Source organism: Anolis sagrei, chromosome 4 (assembly GCF_037176765.1).
Source record: "Anolis sagrei isolate rAnoSag1 chromosome 4, rAnoSag1.mat, whole genome shotgun sequence".
NCBI classification, from domain to species: Eukaryota; Metazoa; Chordata; class Lepidosauria; order Squamata; family Dactyloidae; genus Anolis; species Anolis sagrei.
Window position 1 is genome coordinate 187437988 of NC_090024.1, and position 25738 is coordinate 187463725.

The window sequence follows — 25738 nt, forward strand, 5'->3', positions numbered from 1 at the left end:
ACATACTCCTCATGACATTTGTCTGGAATGATAAACTCAGTAAACGGGGATGGTGAAAGGGTAAAGTTAAGGCTTGGCGAGAGCACCTCTACTGTTAAACCAGAAAGAATGAAACACAATCCCCTTCTCTTCATTCATGACAATTCTTAGTAAAAGAAACCTGAAAGTAATCTGGCTTTCGTGTCTGCAGGTTGAACAGGACAAATATAACACCACTCATATTTGCATATAACTTTTATTCAGAAATACATACTGCACATATATATTACAGCTGCTTAACATTTTCAACATTTAAGTATTTAAATTTTAGTGCCAATAGTGTGCAATAGTAAATGAGGCACTTAACAATTTTAGGATTTTTAAAAAGTACATAAAAGAAGCAGCTTTCCAGTAAACAAGCCAGTGCATTCCCCGTGGATATGCCATGAAGTGAAACCATCTCACCCCTCAAACTCATTTGGGATATGTGAGCAAAGAGGCACATTTGCTGCATATCCTTGGGGCAGGAGCACCACTATCTCCACCACCCCAAGATCTCTTCTTGTCTTCTCTGATGGAGGTAGAATGGAATATATTTCTTTTATTTTCTTGATAAGAGATTGCATTGCCTTATGTATCCTTAGTCCCAAAGAAATCTCCCCTGCCTTCCTCCTTGTTCTTTTTTGAGACCAGAAGAAAAATCATGGCTGGATGTATATATTACATTGAACATTGCAGACAGCTGTCTTGCAAACTACAAAACAAGGGGAGACCAAAGCTGACCCTGTCCTCCCTCTGTATAGGACATGCGTTCAAAGATGCCAGTTCTCCAAAGCCCAAGCCACATGTATCTAAATGCCATCAATCCAAACTAAGTGATTTCAAGGTAACAGCCTTTTTCTCTGCATAAAAATAACTTGACATTATTCACATTTCTAGCGCCTAGCTTGGAATTAGGCAGGGAAGATAATGAACGAACAAGGATTCTGCCTGTTCTTTAGATGTACCAAGTACCTCTTGATCAAATATGGGGAATGTGTGGCTTCCAGATGTTGCTGGGCCACAACTCCCAACCTGTGAGTAAAATTATAGATGGGAGGTGCAATTCAAGAGCATCTGAAGATGTCTCCCACCTTGATTTTGGAGTGCTGGCTTTGTTCCCTTTGAATCCCTGAGGGCAAGGGGTGGTTGAAAGCTGTGTACAAAGTGAGGCAAATAAATATAATGCAAAAAAAAAAAAAAAAAAAAAAAGAGAAGGAAATCAATTCACAGCTACATAATGGCTTCAAGTATGTATGTCATTTTAAAAAGGATTCCCCGGCATGGCTCATGTGGTACCGACTGCTAGGAAGTGCTCATCTGAAGCAGCCCTGCATCTATCTTTTGTGGATACGAGGCCCCAAGCTCATTAGGAGTGTGTGTGTAATGTTTTGGTGTGACAATGGCTCTTATAGCTCAGATGGAGGGCTTAACGATCCCCTTCATGGTAAGGTTTGGTGATGGCAAGCAAAATAATGCATTTAAAATAGGGGTGAGGGAGAGAAAGAATGGTAAGTTTCTGATAGCTAGGGAAATATCGAATTGTGCTAATCTGCATCCAAAAACACAGAATCAAAGAATCATAGAGTTGGAAGAGACCACACCGATCAACCAGTTCAACCTCTGCCATGCAGTCTTTCCTTTTTAAAAACTCTTCATATGCCAAAGAATAAAAGCAGAGCTAGAGTAAGATACTACTTGGACTACAGCTCCCTGAATCACACTCTGGAAATATTATTGAAGTTGTTGTTCACCCCGCAAAGGGTAACATTTTCAAGCTCTGGTGATGGAATTTTTCAAACCAGCATGTTGGCAAGGATCAAGCCAGAAAAGGGCAGTGTGACCATTCCTAAATTTGTATATTGCTAATGAGCAGCAGGAGCAAGATGGAAAAACTCCGCTATCTTGACTTTTTTTCTGAAGGGAAAGAGAAAGGATGAGAAACAAGTGTTAGCAGTTGTGCCACTGCTTTTGTATCTGTGAGATCTTTCACCACTTTCACCTCTCCCCCCCTCTCCCCCGGTACTACTGCTATCCATAGTTCAACACAATTTACCATCCAACAAATCTGGTAGGTGTTAAGTTGGAGGAGACTGTGAAGTCAAGGCTGCAAGTGCACAGAAAATGCCAGATGGCATATTGGAAGTGGAATGGAGCCTAATTTTAAAGGAGGAAGTTCTCAGCAAACTGTACAATGTTTTGTAGGTGCCAAAGTCTTATAAACAGAATATAAGCATATATATTCTGATTTGCAGAATTAACAGCAGACAAGTTGTCCTTGTGCAAACAATTGTCATTATTACTGCACAGGAGGCAGAATAAATCTCCTTTTGAATATATTTTATTATGAAAATCCTATGATGAGACAATTCAGAATGAAATAAGAGATAATGCCAGAAAGTGAAACTCAAAAACCAGAAGGTACTCAATGAATTACTGGCATACACTATAGGCCAACTATGAGTTGCACAGAGATTAATGATGCAAATGAACTCAAGGTGGAAGGATGTTCAACTTGATGGTCATGAAAGGAAAGTCTGAAGTTGCACTACACATCTTATAGGAGCATGAAATGAGAAAAGCATGAATCAGGGGAACCTAGAAATAGTAAGACAAGAAATGGAATACATAAACATTGCTATACTTGTATTGAGCGAGTTGAAGGAGACAGGAATGGGACATTTCGAATCACATTACATAGAGTTTAATTGAGGAAATGAAAACCTAATAAGAATGGAGTGGCATTAATAATGAAGAATGCAAAAGCAGTCAAAGGATAAAAAAAGTCTAATTGAATAATATCTATAAGACTTTAGTGATATTACTATAACCATAATCTAAATTTATGCTCCAACTATAAAAGAAGTGGAAAAAAATCACAAGAAAATGGAATGGAAAAGCGGGAAACACAGCAGAATCAATGTTGGAAGATTTTGTGTAGGATCAACAATGTAATAGCAGAACAGCTGATTGATCAAATAAATGACATAATTGAAGCAAAAGATGAAGAAGCTCCATTGTCTCTTCAAAAACAAGACCAGGAATGGATTGTGGCACAGATCATAAACTCATAATATTAGTCAGAGTAATGTTACAGAACAATAAACCAATCACAGCACCAAAATAAAATCTGAAAATCATCCCTATAGAATTTAAAGATAATGTACAAAAATAGATTTGCACTATTAATACTATTTGACTGGAAGCCAGAAGAACTTTAGACTGAATACAGGAACATTATCAGAGAGTAACGTAAAAAGATACTATCTGCTGTCAAGAAGCCTGAACTCTTCTTAGAAGTCAAGGGGAATAAACCGGGGCCATAGTAACTTTAGCCATATCATGAAAAGACAGGACTTACTAAAAATCATGCTTGGGAAGAAAGAAGGCAATAAGAGAAGAGTAAAGCTGCATTCCTGATGGATAGATTCAATGAAGGAAGCCACAGCCCTGAGTTTACAAGACCTGAGTTGATGATACGATGACATGGAGATCCCTTCTTCATAATAATCATGTCAAAGTTGACTTGATGGCAGTTGACAATTCCCATCATTCCCAGCCCATTGCTTAATACATTTTTGCACACTCATTTTGCTGATAGAAGTGGAAAAACAAATGGCTCGATGAAGTTAACATGCAGTCAAATTATTTTGATATTCAAGGCAGAAAATCACACAAGCGTGTCTCTTCCTCCCAGGAAGTAAAATAAAATAAATTAATTGCATCTGATAAACTGAACAACTTGCTGTCTTTCCATTACATCCAAAATCAGCCGCCTAAGGTAGCTGATTTGTTCTGGTGAATTTTAGGAAAGTGGCTTTCTGCACTCTGTACTTACATGAGTTTAAGCATGGCCTACATTGCGCCTTGCCTGTTACAAAGCAATAAATGACTGTGGTGCAATGTTGCTTAACATATTTAAAAAATCTTCTAGAGCAGTGGTTCCCCATCTATAGCTTTCTATATTATTTGGACTTGACAACTCCTATAATACCTAAACACTGGCAATCGTGGCTAAAACTTCTGGGAGCTGAAGTCCAAAATGTTTGGAAGCCCATAATTTCATAACTGCTGATTTAAAGTACCAGAACCATCATGGCTAGCAACATTCCCACCCATGATAAATTGTTTATTCATACCGGAGAGCCTCCAGTGCAAGTGTTAAACAGCACATAGAGAAATTAGAAAGTAGTTCTCTTCTGGTGCTCTCATCCCCACTGCCATTTTCTGCTAGTTTGTACCATTTTCAATGTGAGCAGTGTGAGCTTTTTTCTCCCTCTCAAACCAACTTGAGAGTTTTGAGGGCAAACACAGGCTGGGCGTGGAGGTGCAGGAAGGGACAGCTGAGAGATAGAGAGAAGAGACATGGGGGAAATGGGAAAAACCTTGCACCCCAAGCTTCTGGGGGACATTCCTAGCTTACACTCTGGATCAAGAAAGCAGAAAGAGGCTACAAAAGAAGCTCTGAAACTCATGCCATCAGCAGAAAAGCCCTACGCTCATCAGAAAACCATCACAACATTTGCCTTCTCCAAGACTGTGCGACTTTATAAAAGTTGCAGCTATTTTTGCCCCAAATTAGTAGAATACCATAGAGATGAACCTATGCAAAGATTGTACAGACAAAAACAAGGCCACTGAGTTCAATGAGATTTACTAAGACTATGTGCATAGACAGGTCACAGAACATAATTTTAAGTCTTTAAGACAATGAAAATGGCAGTCAGTATCAGTCGTGGATTAAATGAAAGACTAAATTACATTGAAAGGTCTAAAGAATTATGTCCCTCTTTATGTTAGAATCACAATATGAGGGGTTTTTTTATTAAAAAAAACTCTTGTTATGCAAGAACAACAAACAATTGCTTTAAGTCCTGGGATTTACTGGCACCTACTAAAACCGAAAAATAAAATCTGAAATTTGAAAGTAATGCATGGATGCCTCCTGGAAATGAAATGGGATTTAATTCAAAAGTAATCTTGCATAAAAATGGCATGAAATACAAATGAGAAACACATGACAATTTTGTTTGCCAAATTAATATTTTAAGAAAAACAAATATTGTTGCCATGTGCATTCAGAAGCTTCTGACTATGGAGTGACTTTAAAAAATAAAATGTAAAGAATATAAAAGCTTAGTTTTTAAGTCTTCAATTTAAAGAGCTTTGGGTAAAAGAAGAAGTTAAGAAGAAATGATCAAGCAGGTGTATTGACAAAGCTCTGTAAAGCGAGGAAAAAGAACTCAGTTGTGTGTTCTAAATCTTGGCTTCACTGAAGTCAATAGTAATTTTAGCCCAGATTTCAACTAAGTGAAATCTAACAGCAAAAAAAAGATTATGCATAAAGGAAATGTTGAGGAAGGAATATGGTTATTTTGTTTCAAGTCAGAGTAGACTTTAAAGAAAACCCTGATTTGAAAGAGACACTCCAGCTTTACAAACCTGCCAGCTTGAAATGCTTGGGTTACTGTACGTATTTCCTCTGAAATGTTTGGAAGAACTCCAGAGCAGCATGATCCAGACAATGTATCTGCAGCCCATCAATTTCAGCTGAGAGAAAGTCAATGTTCCTGCTGGACATGCTGCCTGGTCATTTCAGATCTATGTTTCTCAGTAGACATTTTGATTCATTTATTAGTAGGAACTCACTTTTTGATTTTAATGTGTAAAGCACATTTAGCTTTTGGCTAGTGATTGTCAGATAGCCAAAGAATATGATGGAATCTGGACTCTCTCCCCAAAGAGCTTAACTTCCTTTCACTATTTCAAAAACATCAACTCTCTCTCCAATTCCTCCTAAAAAAGCCTGTTTTTTTAAGTGGGACAGTAATAGGGAAGGGAGGAATTTCTTTTGAATTCAGTTGGGAGAGAAGCAAGCCATATCTGGACCCTTCTGAAATGAGCTTTCTCGCCATAATGACAGAGGGATCGTTGCCAAGTAGCTGAAAACAAGTGAGGCAATAGAGCTACACAGTGCTCTACATCTGCCTCATGAAGTCATTAGGTGGATGAAAGAGAAGTTCATATGTAACATTATTGCAAAAATCCATCCCATTCCTGAAAATGCATTAGGTACACACTCTTCTGGCATATACACAGATCTCAGAGCAGGGTTATGGAACGACTTCCTGGTGTGGTCCAGAAACCCACCCAGTGGTACTTAGTGGCTATGCCTTGGCACAATTGGGTGAAAACTTTTCAAACTTCTACTTTGGCTAAGATTCCAGTTCACTCTACTCGTTCCCTCTTTGCATGAGGAAATGGTGAAGACTTCGTAGTGCTCTCAGCCAGAACTGTCCAAGTCCTAATTAAGACTCAGGTACTGCTTGCAAGTTTGGCTGAGGGTCCAGTTTTGGCTTCCTTGCATTTGAAAGGTCTGATAGAAGCAGAATTAGAGATTATGTGTTCTTCTCCCCACTGGCCATCTTTGGACCAGAGACAGCAACAGGACTTTCAGCAAGCACTTCCAGAGATGGCTGGAAGTCAATTATCAGTTGAGGGTGCGAATTGAATTCTCTCCATCATATCTGATTGGAGATTATAGAGGGGATTTATTTCATTCGGTTTAGCTGGGACTGTGGTGGTACAAAGCCCCCTGCAGTTGGAGTCCAACTCCCTGCAGGAAGGATGAAGACTATGGGCTACAGGTTTTCCCCACACCCTTTCAAGATGGTGCTAAGTACACACATGATCTTCAGATAAATCTACAGATAGGTTTACACAATTAAAAGCCACATAATTATTTCAGTGATAGAAAAGCTAGTGGTGTTAAAAGATTGATCTCAACACATTCAGGGGGAGCAAGCAGCCACATTACGTGGGGCTCATGCACCTGCTTTTCAGAGGGGTGAGGGTTCAACTGGCCCTGAGAATGTTGTAAGTTTGGGGAGAAAATTCATTCTGCTTAAGGAAGTTTGTGGAGGAAAATGTATCCCTTTTGCCTTCTCACAACACTGGCCCCTGAAACCTCTCAAAGTGATTACATCCTTTCCTATGCTCACTTCCACCCCTTTTGCAAAATACTATGCTCTGGATTTGCTTTTTTTTATAGTCTCCATGTGGATGGTTAATAAACTGGTGACAATTCTGGAGCAGAAGCTGGTAAAGCACATCTGGCTTCCTTTGGTTGTTTTTGGATTCCTCCTCTCTTCAAAATGATCACCGCAGAGCAGTGAGTCTATGGCTGGCCGGCAACTGGGGCCAGCAACCTCTCCTTTCCTGTCATGGGTTGAAGAAGCGCCGCACCACAAACTGGCCTAGCAAGATCACAGCCGCCATTATCAGCACATACTTCAAGTACACGTTGCTTAAGTCCAATGCTGCCACCTAGGGAAGAAAGCAAGCACAGTCAACCAAAAACTTCTCGTGGTTTTCTTTAAAAATGTGAGTCTTGCTACATTATGTTTTGGACTGTAATTTTGAGAATTCTCCAGCCTGTGTAACCAACAATGAGGCTCATTCTGATTGTTTATATTAGCCTGTTGCACAAATGCTATATGTCAACATATCATTATTAGAAAATGAAGAATCCACATGGTTGAAGTTTTCAAGAAATGCAAGAGAGCTTCTTTCTGAGCTATATACTAGTGTCCTAGGGATTGCCACATCTTTAATCCAAGTTCCACTTAGTAACATCTGGTGGACTATAAAACTGGCTTCTTCCACACAGCTGAATAAAACCCCACATTTTCTGCTTTGAACTGGAATATATGGCAGTGTGGACTCAGACAACCCAGTTCAAAACTGATATTGTGGGATTTTCTGCCTTGATATTCTGGGTTATATGGCTATGTGGAAGGGCCCTCAGGTGACCATCCATCGTCACCACACTATTTGGATTGTGATGGTGATGTTGTTTATTTGTTCAGTCGCTTCTGACTCTTCATGACTTCATGGACCAGCCCACGCCAGAGCTCCCTGTTGGCTGTAGCCACCCCCAGCTCCTTCAAAGTCAAGCCAATCACTTCAAGGATACAATCCATTCATCATGGGATCATCCTATATCCAAAAATCTCAGAACTTGGCACAATAAATAAAACATTTTCAAAACAAGGTAAATCACTGAACACTGTCCAGCCTAATCAAACACCAAAAATTCAACAAGGTGGGTGATATCATCTTCCCACCACCTCTGTTCTGAGGTTGTGTTTCCTCATGTTCCTCATCCTCTACAACATTGGTCAAAAGAAATCAGGAGTATCTCAGGTGGCAGTGGTGGAAGTCCCACACAGGACATTCATTTGGCTCTCAGGTCCACTTACCCATCCGCCCTGCTGAGCAATCCACCGGGCGATGCGGTTGCGGAGAACAAAATCAGCCATGTAGCGTGCAATTCTCCTCAGGAATCCGGTTATCCCATGCTGGTATACATGGATTGCCATCCTGTAGCCGAAGCCCAACAGTGCGATCACACGGCCCCAGTTTATGCCACTTTCAAACAAACTGTGAAAGAGAGGATATGTTTTTATTAAAGAAAGGGCTACTTTTCTAGCTGGCCCTTTGCTGCCCCCTACTGGGATGCAGCCCAGTCACATGCTGCAATGGGTAGCACTAAATAGCTGGACCTGGAAGTAGCCAGTAGTAGGTGAATGAAGGGGAGCCAAGACCCCGAAGCTGCCACTCAAGGGGCCTACTCCCAGCAAAGTAGGAGAAAGATGCCATGATACCTTTTCACCTAGTCTAATATTGTACTATCAGGTGAATGCATACCCTGACTAAAATTTAGACATTTCCCAGTCAAGTTATATTACTAAAGTTAAAACTTCCCCTTCCTGGACAGCAAAGGCTTCTCAAGCACAGCATCTTCTCTGCCAGTTGGACTTCAGCCTGGCCTGGAAGTGCAGCAGAAGTACATCTCAGAAAGACTTAAAAACAGGCAACCATCAGTTGCAGCCTAAGGGGAGCTGCACAACTTACCACGCTGCTGGCTTGTGGGTTTGGAAAGTTAGTGGAGTCTGTCTTCATGACAAATTGTGACTCTTTCCTCCCAGGGGTCCGTGATTCTTGGTACAGCCCCTGAGGGAAGCAGGAACTACCAACTTGGTTTAGACCAGCGGTTCTCAAAGTGTGCTCTGGGGAGAATACTGAGGGGCTCGACAGTTCCCTCATCCTCCTCCAAGCTTTTCCTCCTATTCTTTCCTGATCCTTCCCCTCCCCCACTTCGCTCACCCCCAAAAGCCTTTTCCCCTCACCCTCAAAAGGCTTTTTTCCTTGCCTTGCTTGCTTCCAAAACTCTATTTCTCTCCCACCACTCAGGGGCTATTTAGATTGTGTTTCGCTGCATGGCAGAGGGGTTTGGACTGGATGGCCCCTGGGGTTGCTCCTATTACTATTGTTATTATTATTACAAAGGCTGGACGGGAATCTGTGCGGGTGCTCTGATTGTGTTTTTCCTAAATGGCAAAAGGGGATGAGACTGGATGGCCCCTGGGGTCTTCCACTGAACTACTGTTGGTTAAAATTGGTTAAAATTGTTTTTCATTTCAAATTTTATATTGTTCTTTTCTCTTAGTTGCTCTACAAATGATATATATACAGTGTGCATAGGAATTTGCTCATTTAAAAAAAAATAGTTTACACAAACACTCTCCATCCGCCACTGGCCCAGCCCAGCTGTCAAATTTTAAAACACAATGCATCAAAAAGTTTGCCCATGCCTGATACATATGCATTATATATATCACATTACATTCTCATTTGCTCCAAGGAGTGAGTACTTGCCTGTTGAAAGACAAGCACTAAACTGGCATATTGTGGCAATTCCCACCTCTAGTTGGAACCCTATGTGTCCTTTATCTCTGATGTAACTCTAACTTATAGAATAACTCATTAAGAAACCTGACAAGGTTGTGGTTTCATGTTAAATGCTAGCCAAAGGGAAGGGGGAGCTAGAAAATCAGGATGAAAGCAGAACTACTACAGACAGTTGTTTAAGGAGCTAGCAACACCTGCTAACATCTTGCTATTGTTTTTGAGACAAAGCAAAATAAGACACTTTGGGAAGATACGTTTTACATAAGCACAAAGCACACTATGCCTGCTCTGGATTTTGAATTTTCAAATGAATTCTTTTCTGGATAAACATTTTTGAATGTGAGATGACAGAGTTTTGTTATTTTTCTCTGAGGTGGCATTAATCCACAGAATTATACTTCACTCTGGGCATGGCCAGAACGGGGTAGCCAGAGTCTCAAGAGATTCTGGCTGGTTCCTTTTAACCAATAGCCAAAAGTTAGCATTTTAACAGGATAACAGGATAAGACCAGTGGTATGCAAACCATTGCGTTATCTAACCTTGGAATACTGTTAACTGACATGTATTACCACATTGAAAAGGAGGAAAAAGAGGAAGTATAAGTACTGTAGCTGAATTTACCTGATTGCAGTACACTGACCACCACATTGTACTGGTGGTACAGAAGCGAGAACAATGCCATTTGGCTTCCCAAGGAGGGGAGAGCAGAAAAAGAGGACAGAAGAAATAGTTAAACAACATTAACAGGGAGCAAGGAGTGGATCTGTGTACACTGACATAAGGATGAACATGTGGTGCGGGATCTTTGGTAGAAAGGTAAAGCATGAGAGATACCAAATGTGCAAAATCCCCCTTCCAATTGCCACAGTGGAAAAAAGACTCAGGCCTCCCCAAATTACTGCCCTCATTCATTTAATTAATGCCATCACTTTAAAGTGGGCCCTCCACATTTGGGGATGTAACTTTTGCCAAGTAGTTTATTTGATTAGTAGGTTATATCTAGGAATCCCTACCCCCCTCCTCTCCCCAGCACAATGCTAGAGTCAACTTTTAACAGATTACCTTGAAAAAGTTGACCACAGTTGCCCTGGAAGACCTAGAGATTCCTAGAGAGGTGTTTTCTCAGATTAAAAAAAATACTCCCCTCCGCTTGAGGTATTTCTATTCTATTCTATTGGTTCTGTGTCCCTCGTAACTCCTGAAGAAGTGGAAGGCCTACTGTGATGTCCTTTAAACTTCCAAAAATACATACAATATTTTGAAAGCAAGGATAATATAGACCAGAACAACAACATATAGGACTTAACCAGGGTAGTGGCCAACATTAGGCAAAATTTCTCACAGGATATAGTTGAAGAAAAACAGGGCTTACTAAGTCTAATTTTACTAAGGAAAAATTAGAAATCTGCAGCTTCGGTTCACAGCTTTAAATAAAATACTTTGCAGTGATGAATGATTCACCGAAAAAATACATGCAATATTTGAAAGCAAGGATAATATGGACCACAACGACATAGATTACTTGCATATTCAAGTTCCATCGGCTTTGTTCATGGCGAGTGGTCAAGAGAAATTAGAGTTGTAGACCAACAACATTGACAGGGCCACAGTTTCCCACTGAAGGCTATGCCCAAAAGTAAGTCCTGCAAGAAGGATTATCCAGGCTCTTACATACATTTTGAGGTATGAAAGAGGAGGCTGGGTGTCTTGACCTACCTGCTGGCTATTCTAATAAAGTACTCATAGGCGTTGTCCTTTGTTGGCTGGAGTGACTTCAACATTTCCGAGAACTCCTTGTCATAGCGGGCATTGATGTCATCACCAATAGTGGCCAGGCGCCTGCCCACCAGGCAATTTGTGCTGGCAGAGAGAGACAGAGAGAGAGAAAATATATATATAAAAATGTAAGATAACAGGTGTGAAGGCAAGCCAGGCACACAACCCTGACTTGGATCTGGGGAGGACACAAGGTTAACTCCTATGAGACTCTACCTATTTGGCTCATGTGGGACCTCAGCTATTTCTGGGTCATGTGGCACATCCCCCTCAGTCTGCTCCCGCTCCTGTTGATACCGGTAGAAAGCATAGCTCTGGAACACCTCCTCCGTCTCCTGAGCCACCTGGTCTTCTGCAAAAGGAACACAACAGAGACCATCAGAAATCAGGCAACTATCCATAAGGGGCACCCAGTCGTAGAATATCTATGCAGTCGCCAGATGTTGCTAAGCTTTGTTGGACAGCAGATCCTACCAGCCCTAGCCAGCACCAACGGTGGTGAAAAATGCTGGAAGCTACAGTCCAACAACACCTGGAACACTACATTCCAAAGAGCAGCCTTGATTCACATGAACTAAACCATCAGCACAGATCTATTTCAGACTGGTCTGAGTTTCCCCAGTTTTAAGGTCAGGCAGGCAGCTACTGGACAAAAGATCTTTGTACATAGCTTTGTACATAGTCCTTAGTTATCTTCAAGATGCCAGGCAAAAGCCTTTTGAGGCCCAAAGCAATAATTGTCTTTCTGTTGTTTAGTTTGCAGCTTTACTGGTTTCGTTTGTTGCCTTAATTGTTATTTCAATTTTTATCAATATTTGTAAGACACCTTGGGGCAAACTGGCAAAAGTAAATATCATAATTAAATTGGAATGTAGTGTTGATGTTTTACTCTATCAGCATAAAGATGAACGGAAGAAAAAGGCATCTCAAGGAGGTAATTGGGGTGGAAGAAGATTAGGGCCAACACAAAATAACTCTTATACAATGTAATAAAATGAACGTAAAAGAACAGCACAATTTTCTCCCAAACTCTAAGCACTAAAAAAAACACAGACAACAACAGAAACATCCAAGGATACTGATGAACTTCTTAAACAGTGGCATATGTTTGTACTTTGCATACATTTTTGAATATTTTGAAATAAACTAAACTAAAATATGAATACATAAATGGTCTACTCGGGATACAGGTATTTTAGTCCTAGCATAAACATAATTTCCAGTAATAACACAACAATAGTTAATGTAGGTTCTCTGCACTTTACAGTTCCTGTAGCAATAAAAGATATGCTCAACATAAATTGTAAAATTGAATACATAACTCATATTACAATTTCCCACTACAAATGGGGTAATTTTGTTTGTTTTTATTCTTAACAATATTACTGCAATTTTATACCCCTAAATCCTACTGCAAACAATATATATAATAACAGAATGTCTGTAAACTCATTACGTTCATCATCGGAAAAGGGATCCTTTTGTTTCTATGATGGTATAACTCAGATTCTTTGACAAGGGAGACATAAAATATAAAAGACTGAAAACTATTGTCACAAAGTTAGCAATAATGTTATTTGTGCAAAGGAAAAATATCCTCCAGAAATATAAAAAAGCCATTTTGGACAATGCAAAGCCCGTTTTTTGCATCCAGCAGAAATTCTATACATCTTACTTGGCTTTTTCAGAAAGTATCAGTTCTAATGAACCCAAGGAAAATGATACACACTGAATTCTTCCTCTTTGCAATTGGATAAACAAAACTGGGACAAAATTTTAGTAGTAATAGCTGATTATGCTCAGAGGTACCTTGCTGGTGACCAGAAAAAGAAGCAAAAATGGTAGTAAAAGCAGTTGGGGAGATTTTGTTTTCTTGTTTACAGACTGCGAGCAAGGATATGTCTGGATGAAGGTGCCAGTTGTCAAAAGTCACTGCAAAGGGGAGTTACTGAGCTTGGTGGAGACCAAGAAGTCTTCTTCTGTTTTTGATGCCTCACTTTCTGACGTGTTTCTCTTTTAATGCTTACAAATTACACACAAATTCTATTAATTCGGCAAGGGGTGTTCTCTTTCACCCGTTTCTTCTGGCCTATGAGGCTTGCTTGGGACTGCTTATATGCACGTGCATGGTTCCAAGGCTTCCTATAGAAAAAGCAGGTTCCTCCTTGAATGACTTTTTAATGTATGAAAATGTTATTTTAGCTTTAAGATGTATTCAACAGTGATACCTGGTGTGTTATTTATGTTTTTAGAAATGAAAATAACCTAGGTTCCAATTTTCAACAGATTTCACTTTCTGACAGTGCTCTGGTGCCTAACCCATCAGATAACTGGGGGCTTCCTTTGGCTACCTGGATAATTGCAACTTGTAGTTCAAAGAACAAAAGAAGCTCCTCTTCCTGCCACTCTTTGTACCAATTGACTCCTCATTTGCTGCTCTGATTAAACAAACACATGAGCAATCACTATTGTAATATCTAGTAGAGAATCTTGATTAGATTCCGAGTAATATACCTACCAACACATGGCTGCTGGATATATTCACTGGGGAATTTTAGTAGTCAATTTTTTTCCCAAGTCTTGTGGCCCAGGACCTGACACCGAATCGAGCATGGGCTTCTAAGTCTCTGGGGAGCAAAACTAAAAGTGCTAACTTTCTCTTTTAATCTGCAACTAAGTTGCTTGGTTTGGAGAATCTGGAACAGTTACTTTTAGATTACAGAATCCAAGACCAGCTTGAGAATTCTGGTAATTCCAAAACAACAAAGCCACGAACGTTGCTAGGTTCTGCAGGCTACGGCCTTACATTGTCTCTTTGTTTTTTATAATACAGGTAGAATATAAATGTCAGAACTATATGGCTAAGACAGATCCGTGTAAAAATTCTTCTCTACTCTCCACATCATTCAAATCTAGCAGTATTTCACCGCATCTGAAATGAGTAGAGCTGTATATATTTTTAAATCAGAGAACTAGTTTTTATTTGAGGTTTCTGTGTCGTCATTATGCTCTTCCTCTGCACCTGGTGAAAAATGATTTATCACTGAAAACTGGTACACTGCTAGACATATAAAAAGAATCAAAGGAAAAAACTGACTCATGAATAACAGCAAAGTTTGGGTCATTTCTGAGTTTTGAGATATTTCAATCCAATATTAATTGGCTTGCCACACCTTCACTTGAAATTCAATAGTTGTATAATTTCTTTTGGTTTGGCAAAAAAACCCCTGTTGTCTTAACATTTCCCCATTTGACTCATCCCAGGCAGAGATTTCTTTGCTTTTTGTTTTAGCAAACATGAGGGGCAGCAGACAAAAGAATACTATCCTGAATGATATACAAAGGTACAAAAGGGAAGGAGAGAGTCTGTTATCTTGAATTGATAAACTAAGACTATTATTAGCATCAAATAATGCAACAGACACCTCAAAACAAGGTGTGGCATTCAGGATTTAGTAATATGTAAGTTACCTGAGGTCTGTAGTGAAAATGTCTCTGAGTTCTGAAGAAGACAGACAGAATAACAGACCACACACTAACAGAAATCTAGATCAATGACTACAACTGTCCCATCCTTGTGCTACTGTGTATTTGTGAAACAATTCTGCACCATTTGAGGCATTTAGTCTTCAGTGATCCTGGGACCACCATTTGAGACAAGTTTGTAAAAGGAGGCATGGAGGTTTGATTTACATTAGTTTGAGAGATGTCACAGAAGGTGATTGGTAGCAGTCCCTAAGTATTCCGTTTGAATCCATGTGAGTGAATGCTTCAACTCTAATTTGTTCTTGAGACAAAAGGTAAGGGAAAACATCCCCCCAAGCAGATTATAAGTGAGTGTTGGTATGTATTCAATTGTTTGTGGTGTACAAAAACCTGGATCTGTTCCAGGGAAGAGTGAGCATTGCGTGCCAGACCACGAAGAGGAAGGAGAAGGAGAAAGAGAAAGAACTCAGCTAGTCTACCAATCTTTGTAATGGGAAACCTGTGGCCTTTCAGATGTTGATAAACTATACCTCACATCATCCCCGACTACTGACCATGCTGGTTAGATCTGCTGGGAGTCCAGCAGGGCCTTAAACCTTTCTGATCTGGAACTTGTTCCTGCTGGTCCAGGCCCCACCAACCAGCTGTTTTTAGGTGCTTCAACAGAAATCTGGACTTACCACCAGACAATTACTTTGCTCCAATACTGCAGAAGAGAAGGCTAGAATAAACAAGGCTGCTTGTGCCAAAGGACTCATAAAAGCTGAGTCAGTGGGGGACACTGCCGGACAGGGATTTCTTTTTCTCTTTCAACTTCCTCAATCTTTACTTCTCCAACACACAAACATACACATATAGCTTTGACCAGTTCAGATTTATCGCACTAAATTAGAGAGCCAGGGTGATGCTGTGGTTTGAATGTTGGACTAGGACATCGGGAGATGAGGGCTTGATACCTTGCTCGGCCAAGGAAACCTACTGGGTGGACTGAGGTAAATCGTACCTTCTCAGTCCCTTTGATATATTTCTATCAAAAAACCAATAGGCTCACGTTAGGGTGATCATAAGCCAGAAATAACTTGAAGGCACACAACAACAACAACAACAGCAGCAGCAGCAGCCTTTATTTCAGTCAAGAAGTCTGTCAGAGAAACAATTGTTCTCCATCTCATCTCATATCAAAACCAACACTTTGAAGGCACTTCTAACAACTTCAGCTTTGAGAGCTTCAGAAACTAATTGTGCTTTCCGGAGTTTCTAGGAATGGTAGCCCAAGGGGCAACTTTCTCAAGCTCTGTTTATAGCAACATAGTGACAGACTTCCCTGATTCACTTTGTTGCACTATGTAAACAAATAAGAATAAGAAGGAGCATCCTTTCCAGTTGCAGAATAGTAATTCACATGAAAGTGAAAGGCAGCAAACAGTGTTGGAATGAGTCACCTAGGAATAAGCCCTAGCTGAACCACGAATCTTCCTTTGTGACCTTCAACCACTTGTTCCCTCTCAGCCTAACCTGCTTCACAGGGCTGTTATCAAGATACTGTGCGTGGGAGTTCCTTGACTGACCTTGAGTCTCCTGGAGGAAGAGCACTACAAAAACCATGCTGCAATCATGAAAATATATTCTCACTGATTTATGCAAACAAGGTCTCCAAATCTACCTTCACCACATGCAAGGCTAAAACCAACAGCAATCTGGTGCACATTCCCTAGAGTAAGCCTCATGAATATGGTGGGATTCACTTCCATGGAAGTGTGCATCAGAAATAGCTAATACATTTCTTTAAAAAAATCAATGGCTTGCCACTTATTTTCCTGATCTATTGCTTTGGTGGGGATGAGATTCCAGCCTTGGGGGGGGGGGGGGATGTGACCCACAAGTGCTCCCCATCTAGCTTGCAGAGGGTTTTGGCAACCCTTGCTCCTTCTATGGGTCCCATTTTGCAGCAGGGATTCCTTTCCTTTGTTTGCTTCCCCTCCCTCTTTCCCCTGAAGCACATATCCTCCCGCATTCCAAAGATGAAAACTGGGACACATGGGGCTAAACAACATCAGAGTGTAGCCACAGAAAAACAGGGTCAGACTTATGAATTAGAAATAACATACAAACAACAATGTTAAGTAAATCATCCTTGAAATTTCTGTACTGATTTCAGGAAAATCTGGAGGACTTTAGGAAATCTCAAAACAATAAATACCTTCTGTCTGTGCACACACACATGCATGCAGCACAATGAATACAATGTTATATATCATTGGCTCTCCAGACTTGCAGGTTGAACTTTTGCAGATTTGACTAATATGTTCTATGTATAAATCCCTAGGTCCTCCAGGACAATTCTATGGTCAACTTCCAGTTTTTGTGTGTCAGGAGTGACTTGAAAATCTGGTGTGAGAGAATAGGCTATCTGCAAGGATGTTGTGCAGAGGATGCCTGGATGTTTGATGTTTTACCATCCTTGTGGGAGGCTTCTCTCATGTCCCTGCATGGGGAGCTGGAGCTGACAGAGGGAGCACAATCCGCTCTCACTGGATTTGAATTGCTGACCTGTCCATCAGCAGTCCTGCCAGCACAAGGGTTTAACCCACTGTGCCATGTCCAGTGGAGCCCATGGATTCGAACTGCGGGGCCAGCCTGGAAATGAGATCTGTCACACGGCCCTTTTCAACTCTATGTTTCTATTATTATATCTGAAATCTATTAAGGGAGCAGAGGGGTAACTGAAAGTCTGAGAGAGACACCGAGTGACACTGATTTACGGTTCTGGGACTGCTCTAATTCAAAGGGGAACCCTTTAAGAAAAGTCTTGATGTATTTTTTTAATTTTATAAAAAAAGTTTTTATTAAGTGAATTAATGGCATACAGAATATAAGAAAGAAAAAACATTTACAGATAATCAACCACACATAATACAACTATGCAATTCCTTTCCCACCCATGAACCAATTAAAGATATTTGGCTAAATATCAAATTATATTAAGATCCAAAAAGGTGCAAGACAATCATAAATTTACTGAAGAGGGGGAAAGTGTACATACTAATTGGTTGCTATTATAATAGTTAAATCAAGCCTTCATCACCTTTGCTTTCATGTGGATGCTAGAAATATTCATATTAGAATTAGGGAAGATGGCTGTATTAAAGGGATGAAAATAAAATGACCCTTCCATACAGCTGAATAAAATCCCAACTTAATCTGCTTTGAACTGGAATATATGGCAATGTGGACTCAGATAACCCAGTTCAAAGCAGATATTGTGAAATTTTCTGCTTGATATTCTGGGTTATATAGCTGTGTGGAAGGGTCCATCATACTGATGATACAGTATGCATTATAGAAGACCCATTAAAAAGCATTCAAAGCTTGAAGGAAACTATTAATAAGTATGGGAATGTGGCAGAATTCAAAATAAACAAAGAGAAGTCCATGTTCTTAACCAAAAATCTGGCAAAAAGCAATCTCGAAAAATTGGACAATTGATCAACTTGTTAAGGTAACCTCTAAAATATCTACAATTGTGGCTAATCAACAAAAATAACAACTAATTTCAAAATAATTATATAAAAATGTAAGATGTTATATTATATAATTATATAATGTTTGAATATTATGTTTCAAGTACTTTCATTTTCAAATGTATTTACAATGGAAAGGCAGAGCATTTTGGTGACATATTCCAAAGAAATAAAAGACTGCAATGTCACATCACAATTATATTATGTTGTGGTGCACTGTCTTCCTTTATTAGGCCAGACAATTTTGGTCTCTGGGGTGAGTGTATTATAAATGTTATGGAAATTAAAGTGCATTCATCCCTTGTCTTGGGGAGACCATGATGAACACAATTTCTATTCAGATATACCTCTTCTTTACTGAAAGGACATTCAGCAGTCAAGCAGAGAATCCAACAAGACAGGCTACAGTTAAAGCAGAAAATTCTGCCCTTGTTGAATGGATATCCCCACATCCTGGCATAGTGGAGGCTCATTCCTATGGCAAGAAGTAATTTAGATTTTGGAGATCTCTATAAACCAAATCATAATTCCTAATAAACCCCACACTTGCCAGTTACACTAGTAACTGGCAAGTGTGGGGCAGTTACACATCCAGTGCCCATTGAGTTTTTCTCAAAGAGCCCTCATTCCACCACTGTCAGAAATTTGACAGGGGAAGGTGGGAGAGGACTTGGGGTTATGTGGCTTGGTTTACACATAACCCATATAGAAAAAGGCACTGGGGAGAGAAAAGTCCAAATGCATCTGACTTCTGTGGGTTCAGGGAGTGCCAGAAAGCTTTGGATGTCTGGCCAATCAATGCCCCACCTAGAAAAACTCAGCCCGAGCTGGGTGTATAGCTAGCCCCTTTCCTACCACTCCTCATTCACTATATATATGCAAATACAGATATCCCTAAAACAAAACAAAAAATCCAAATCTGGAAAACTTCCCAAGCATTTTGGATAAAGGACATTCTACTGATACCTCCCTTCATTTCAAAGCTTGTATGATAAAGAATGCTTTCTATGAGGAGAAGTTCAAAGATTTCTATCACTGTTTATTTGTTTGCACCTTTCTTTGGTCCTGGGCAGTCTGTTGCCTCCTCTGGCTCCTCAACAGTGAACTGTCTCTGCTTGTCTACACCAAGTCCTTTCATCACAGCTTCTCATGACATCAATATCTCTATGTGGTCCCTTGCTACCTTCCTATCTGTGAGGTGGAGGAAGGCTGCTACACATCCGATTATTCATGCTTCTTTGCATCCTGTTTTGACCACAAAATAGTGCACAGCATAGAGGAAATCTAACACAAAGTGCAATAGATTTTATTAGGATATATTTTTTAAAAAAAATTAACTGTTTTTTTTAAAAAAACTTGTACATTGCAGATAACTGACACCTAGCAATGCTGTTTTAACGTTTTTCGGATGACAACACTGCAAAATCTCTACCTTGTTGATCTAGTGCAATGTGAAATATGCAAAAAAAAAAAAAGGCGATTCTGGCAAACTCAAACACACCACATGATATGATGAGAGATAAGATGGCCAAGTGTAGGCTAAAGAGGCTATAGTTGCAGCTATGGAAACTACTGCAAAGAGAGTTTTGGTGAGCAGAATGGCTGCTATGGCAGTTTAGGACAGCAGAGGAAATATTCATCAGAAATGGCCACCAGTTTTCATGTTGTTTTGTTTGGGTTGCTTTCATGATACTAAGTTGATCCACAATACCAGACAAATTTGGAATTTCCCTTTAGAAAATTAATATAAGAAACATGTGTGCTACACATTGCTAGTACAGATTGGTTATATACCTATATGCAAATACAGGTATTCCAAAATCTGAAATCCCCAAAACATCTAGTTCCAAGCATTTTGGATAAGGAACATTCAACCTTTATAATCATGTATCAGCATGGCTCCTTTAAACCTACAAATCAACTATGCTATGGTCGGCTGAGGGGGCCCTCCTCTCAGTCCCACCCCCGTCACAAGTGTAGCTGGTGGGAATGAGAGAGAGGGCCTTCTCCATGACCGCTCCCTACCTCTGGAATGCCCTCCAAGGAATAAAATGGCCTTCTCCCTCCTCTCCTTTAGAAAGCTACTGAAGACACATCTATGCAATTTAGCCTATGGAGAGGAGGAGGATTAAGTACACCTATATGCACTCTTGCCTAGCTGCCAATATTTGCCCTATTAATTTGCAGTTAGAGGTGTTTGAAAGAGATTTTAAGGATTCAATGTATTTGTATAGTTCAATATTTGATTTACTTGAGTTGTTTTGTTATTTATTGATCTGTTTTTGATCTGTTTATATATTATTGTTGGCATTGGATGTTCGCCACTGTGTATTTTGTTGTGAGCCGCCCTGAAACCCATTAGGGAGATAGGACGGGCTATAAATAAAGCCTCATTCATTCATTCATTCATTAAAACATTTTAGATAATATCAATTATTATAAACTGTCTGAATCCAACTTGTTTTAACTATATCATTCTGTTAGACAAAGCTGCCAATAAGTATTAATCATGACTGCTATATATCAGAATCTAATCCTGATTAATAGTTCTGGGAAAACAAAACAGGAGAGGATTGCTACTTTCACATTCTGCTTGTGGACTGTCATGGGCATTTGGTTTACTGCTGTGGAGTATAGCTGCCAGATTTGATAGGTCTAAACACGCCTTAAGTATAACTGAGCAAGACATGTTCTTACAATATCAGGATAGACAAGATCAATGAAAGCTACAAGCACTGTTCTACATCTCATTTTTTCCTAAGACGCCATCTACACAGACTATATAATGCAGTTTAAAGCTAGCTTCAAACTGTGGCAGCCAGACAATGAACACTCCCAAAAGAACATGAAAGAAGAGCCCTTAGTGCACATCACCATCTTGGCCTCAAAACCGATTCCAGAATTTCCTATGTAATTATTTACACAGCAAAACTACCTTCTACAATATCAGTTTGAAACTGATTAACACTGCCAGTGCAGATGGGGCCTGAGTACAATATCCATCTAGCATTTGGCCAAGAATGAGCATTCCCCAGAAAACAGCATGGGCATAGTAAGTACAACAAAAACATTAGGTACAACTGGTATGTAGAAATGGGTTGGAATCGGGGGACTTGCACAGAAAGTCACACAACATCAGCATAGTTAACTAGTTCAATAGTTTCATTAGAACAATGATGGATACAAATCTTGGGTCTGGCAGAAACTCAAGGTTTAATTCATCCCTGTATATCATGGGATTTGAGAATCCATGGGTTTGGGTATCCACTATGGGTCCTGGAACCAAACCCCAGCAGATACTGAGGGCCATTGTTTTTGTTTTGTTTTTTACTTATGAGTTTGGTTTTGATGTACTTGGGCTTGCATTAATTGTTATTGCTATGGGACAATTGGTCCTCCGCATTCATGAATTTAATCATTCAATATTCCAAAAAAATGTTTGACTTGAATACCTGTTTTATATACCTATATACCTGGAGTCTTGGGAAACAAAGTTGTTGAAAGTTGAAAAAGTTTATGAAGCTCTGCATTACATTATGACTGCAACATGTCAGGAATAACTTCAACCCTTTGTGGTAATTTTTATTACTGGTGTTGTTATGGAGATGTGGCCTCATGAAAGAGAAAAAGGACAATACTACATGGTCCAAGTGTTTGCTCCTCCTGTACCTTATGCTTCTGCCTCATTTTCTGTTGTTGGTGTTAAGGTGACAACAAAGTAAGACAGAGGAAAAGTGTGTTTATATCAAAGGCCTACAACTTGTATTGTCAGGTGCCCCCGGTGGCGCAGTGGGTTAAAGCACTGAGCTGCTGAGCTTGTTGATCGAAAGGTCGCAGGTTCGATTCCGGGGAGCGGCGTGAGCTTCCACTGTCAGCCCTAGCTTCTGCCAACCTAGCAGTTCAAAAACATGCAAATGTGAGTAGATCAATAGGTACCGCTCCGGCGGGAAGGTAACGGCGCTCCATGCAGTCATGCTGGCCACATGACCTTGGAGGTGTCTACGGACAACGCTGGCTCTTCGGCTTAGAAATGGAGATGAGCACCACACCCCAGAGTCAGACATGACTGGACTTAATGTCAGGGGACTACCTTTACCTTACCTTTACAACTTGTAGCATTCAAAGTGTGTCTTTGAAATGTACTATAAAGATAACAGTATGTGTCACAGTAGGGGGTGGTAGAAAAAAAAGGAAGACCCTATTACATATATGAGAGTCAATTAAGGAAGAGGGTGACTTGGAGGTGTCTCACTCATAGGGACGCCGTAAGTCTTAGTCAACTTGACAGCAGTTGACAAAACATAATTTATTTTGAGAAAGGAGAAAGTAAACAGTGCCTTTCTTTAAAAAAATCCACAATTATAATGGCATTTGGAGCCTTGGCATGATAACTGTATCTGGTTACTTTATAATGGTAACTTTTTCATCTCTGGTACACAATGGTATGACCGAAAAAGACTGGATTTTTCCAACATGACCTATACATCAAAGACTAATGACTGACAGAAATGGATTGACTAAAACATTCATGAGAAATCATTCACAAGAAATCCTAGGGACATGAGTGTGTCCGTGTGTGTGTATATAATATAATATAATTAGCAAAAATAAAATTACAAGATAAGAGTACACTAACTATTCCATGAGTCCCCAGACAATAAATAAACCAAAATAAACATTTATCTAGTAATATTCAGACTTGGAGTTGCTTTAAAATAAAAACACATGAATGACACAACAACAGGAAAATAAGCAAACTCACAGCACCATCCTATACATGTCTACTTAAATGCTCAACTCCGCTATGGGAAATGGGTTTTGCTCCAAGATAAGCATGCAAAGAATTGCAGCCAAAATCATGATCTAAACATTCCACTAGTAAATCCTGTAGTTAGGAATGGCTAGCAAGTTAAGGCTGCCATTTGCCACACTCTAGCAAACAGGTCTACCTGTTCCATCAGTCCCAAAAATATGATTTCTTTTATTAATTAATTGCAAAGTTAAAACAAACGAATGAGGGTTGTCACAAGCAGTTCACCTGATGCAGTTTCCATGGATGATCTGCGTCTCTCCGTCCTTCTCCTGTCTGTTGGGTCATTGCCATTTCCTGAGGCCATGCTGAAGTGGAGCTTTGAGAGAAGAAGGGTGCCAATCCGCAAAAACCTGCAAAAGAGAGGCAGGCTGTAACTGCAAGTTCAAGGGTTTGAATGCATAAGCTAGAAAGCGTCCTCCGAACTAAGGCATTGCTTTCTCTCAGCTGCTTCCTCTTTCCTTAAGAGTCATTTAGCTCCACCTCTTTGAGTAACCGGACTCTGTTTTGCCTTACTCACTTGCACACCCAGCCTTTCCTGCTAGTACCCAGCCTGCTTCACCAGGAAAAAAAAGTCGGGCTCCTCTTTTTTATCATTCCCATGTTACATAACCTCTTAATCTAAACTTTTCATTTACTCTCATCACCGGGGTTTCTTCCACTCTTATAAAAAACATAAACTGAGTACTCGGACACTCCTACTGTATTGGAAACATTCAATGTTCTCTCAAAGAAACTGAAACTAACCAGTGAAGCCGGGTTGCTGTGAGTTTTCTGGGCTGTATGACCATGTTCCAGCAGCATTCTTTTCACCTACATCTATGGCAGGCACCCTCAGAGGTTGTTAGAAACTAGGAAAGTGAGGTTTATATATCTGTGGCATGTTCAGGGTCGGAGAAAGAATACTTGTCTGCTTGAGGCAAGTGTCATTGTTGCAATTGGCCACCTTGATAGGCATTTAATGGCCTTGCAGATTCAAAGCCTGGCTGGTTGCTACCTTGTTGGGAGGTGTTAGCTGGCCCTGATCGTTTCTTGTCTGGAATTCCCCTGATTTTGTGTGTTGTTCTTTATTTACTGTTAAGATTTTAGAGTTTTTCAAATACTGATATCCAGATTTTGTTCATTTTCATGGTTTCCTCCTTTCTGTTGGAATTGTCCACATGCTTCTCTGTGTAGTCTGACATGGTACTTGATAGAGTGATGCAGCATTTCTGCTTTCTCAATAATATGATGTGTCCAATATGCTCGATGATACTCCAGTGAAATAGCCACTAAGCCCGGCTTCTGGTTGCTGTATGATGATTTATGCTTTATGATTTTTATGATGTTGTGTATGTATTTTTATTGTGTATATTTTAATTCTGTTTGATTGGGCTTGGCCCCTATGTAAGCCATCCCGAGTCCCTTTGAGAAGATGATGGCAAGATACAAAAATAAAGTTGTCATTATTGTTGTTATTATATTATTGAATGTAATGAAATACAGTTGTCTTATTTCTTTCTTTGAAGGAAAATACCTGATTTAGAAAGTCTTTTTCTAAATCAGATATGGGCAAACTTCAGTCCTCCAGGTGTTTTGGACTACAACTCCAAAACACCTGGAGGGCCAAAGTTTGCCCATGCCTGTTCTAAATGCACCAAAAAGGCACTAAAATATGTATCCGAGACGTTCAGCATGGGTCCCACGACATAGCTTCCAGACCTTTGACCATTTTAACCCTTCTTCTGGACACATTCCAGCTTATCATTATCCTACTTGAATTGTGATTGCCCAGAACTGGACACAGGATTTCAGGTGAGTCCTGACCAAAGCAGAATAGATAAGATACTATTCCGAATCTTATCTAGTCACTATACTCCCTCTGATCCAGACTAGAATAACATTGGCTGCTTTATCACACTGTTGAGTCATGATCAGCTTATGGTCTACTTTCATAGACATTGTTGTCAAGCCATCTTGTATATGTGCATTCCATTTCATCTACATAAGTATGATACCTTACATTTCTCCCTGTTGGAATTTTGTTAGTTTTGGCTCAGCTCTCTAATCTATTAAGGTCACTATGAAATCCTTGGGAATTCACTAGTAAGACTTTACTGTTTTACATACATACCACATGGACAAGTTAGCAAAAGCACAATCATCCAAGCTCTGATGGACAGCCCTAGAAAAGTCATCCTCAGTTTTTGAATCTGTAGTTCAATAACCCAGATTCAGCTACTCCAATGAACAAGATGAAACTTTTGCCATCATGTCTCAGAGATACTTATTGTTGTCAAAGGCTAGACAAAACAACAACAAATCAAAAAATTGTGTGCTTGATAAGCAATGCCATTGCAATTTTTCAGGGATCAGAGAAGGAACCCTGTTTTC

The 25738-nt window shown here is 39.9% G+C and overlaps 1 protein-coding gene across 4 annotated transcripts in view; it reads right to left on the reverse strand.

Annotated features, from left to right (window-relative positions):
• Positions 1-221: 221 nt before the first annotated feature.
• BAK1 (BCL2 antagonist/killer 1) overlaps positions 222-25738 on the reverse strand; it is a 40457-nt gene continuing 14940 nt past the window's right edge. For all 4 annotated transcript variants that reach the window (XM_060773134.2, XM_067467986.1, XM_060773135.2 and 1 more), the window contains exons 2-6: positions 23594-23718; positions 11765-11900; positions 11489-11632; positions 8280-8460; positions 222-7344 (exon numbers count right to left, since the gene is read on the reverse strand). In XM_060773134.2, the coding sequence (XP_060629117.1) occupies positions 7240-7344; positions 8280-8460; positions 11489-11632; positions 11765-11900; positions 23594-23672 (645 nt within the window). In that variant the 5' untranslated portion in view covers positions 23673-23718 and the 3' untranslated portion in view covers positions 222-7239. The remainder of the gene's footprint in view (positions 7345-8279; positions 8461-11488; positions 11633-11764; positions 11901-23593; positions 23719-25738) is intronic.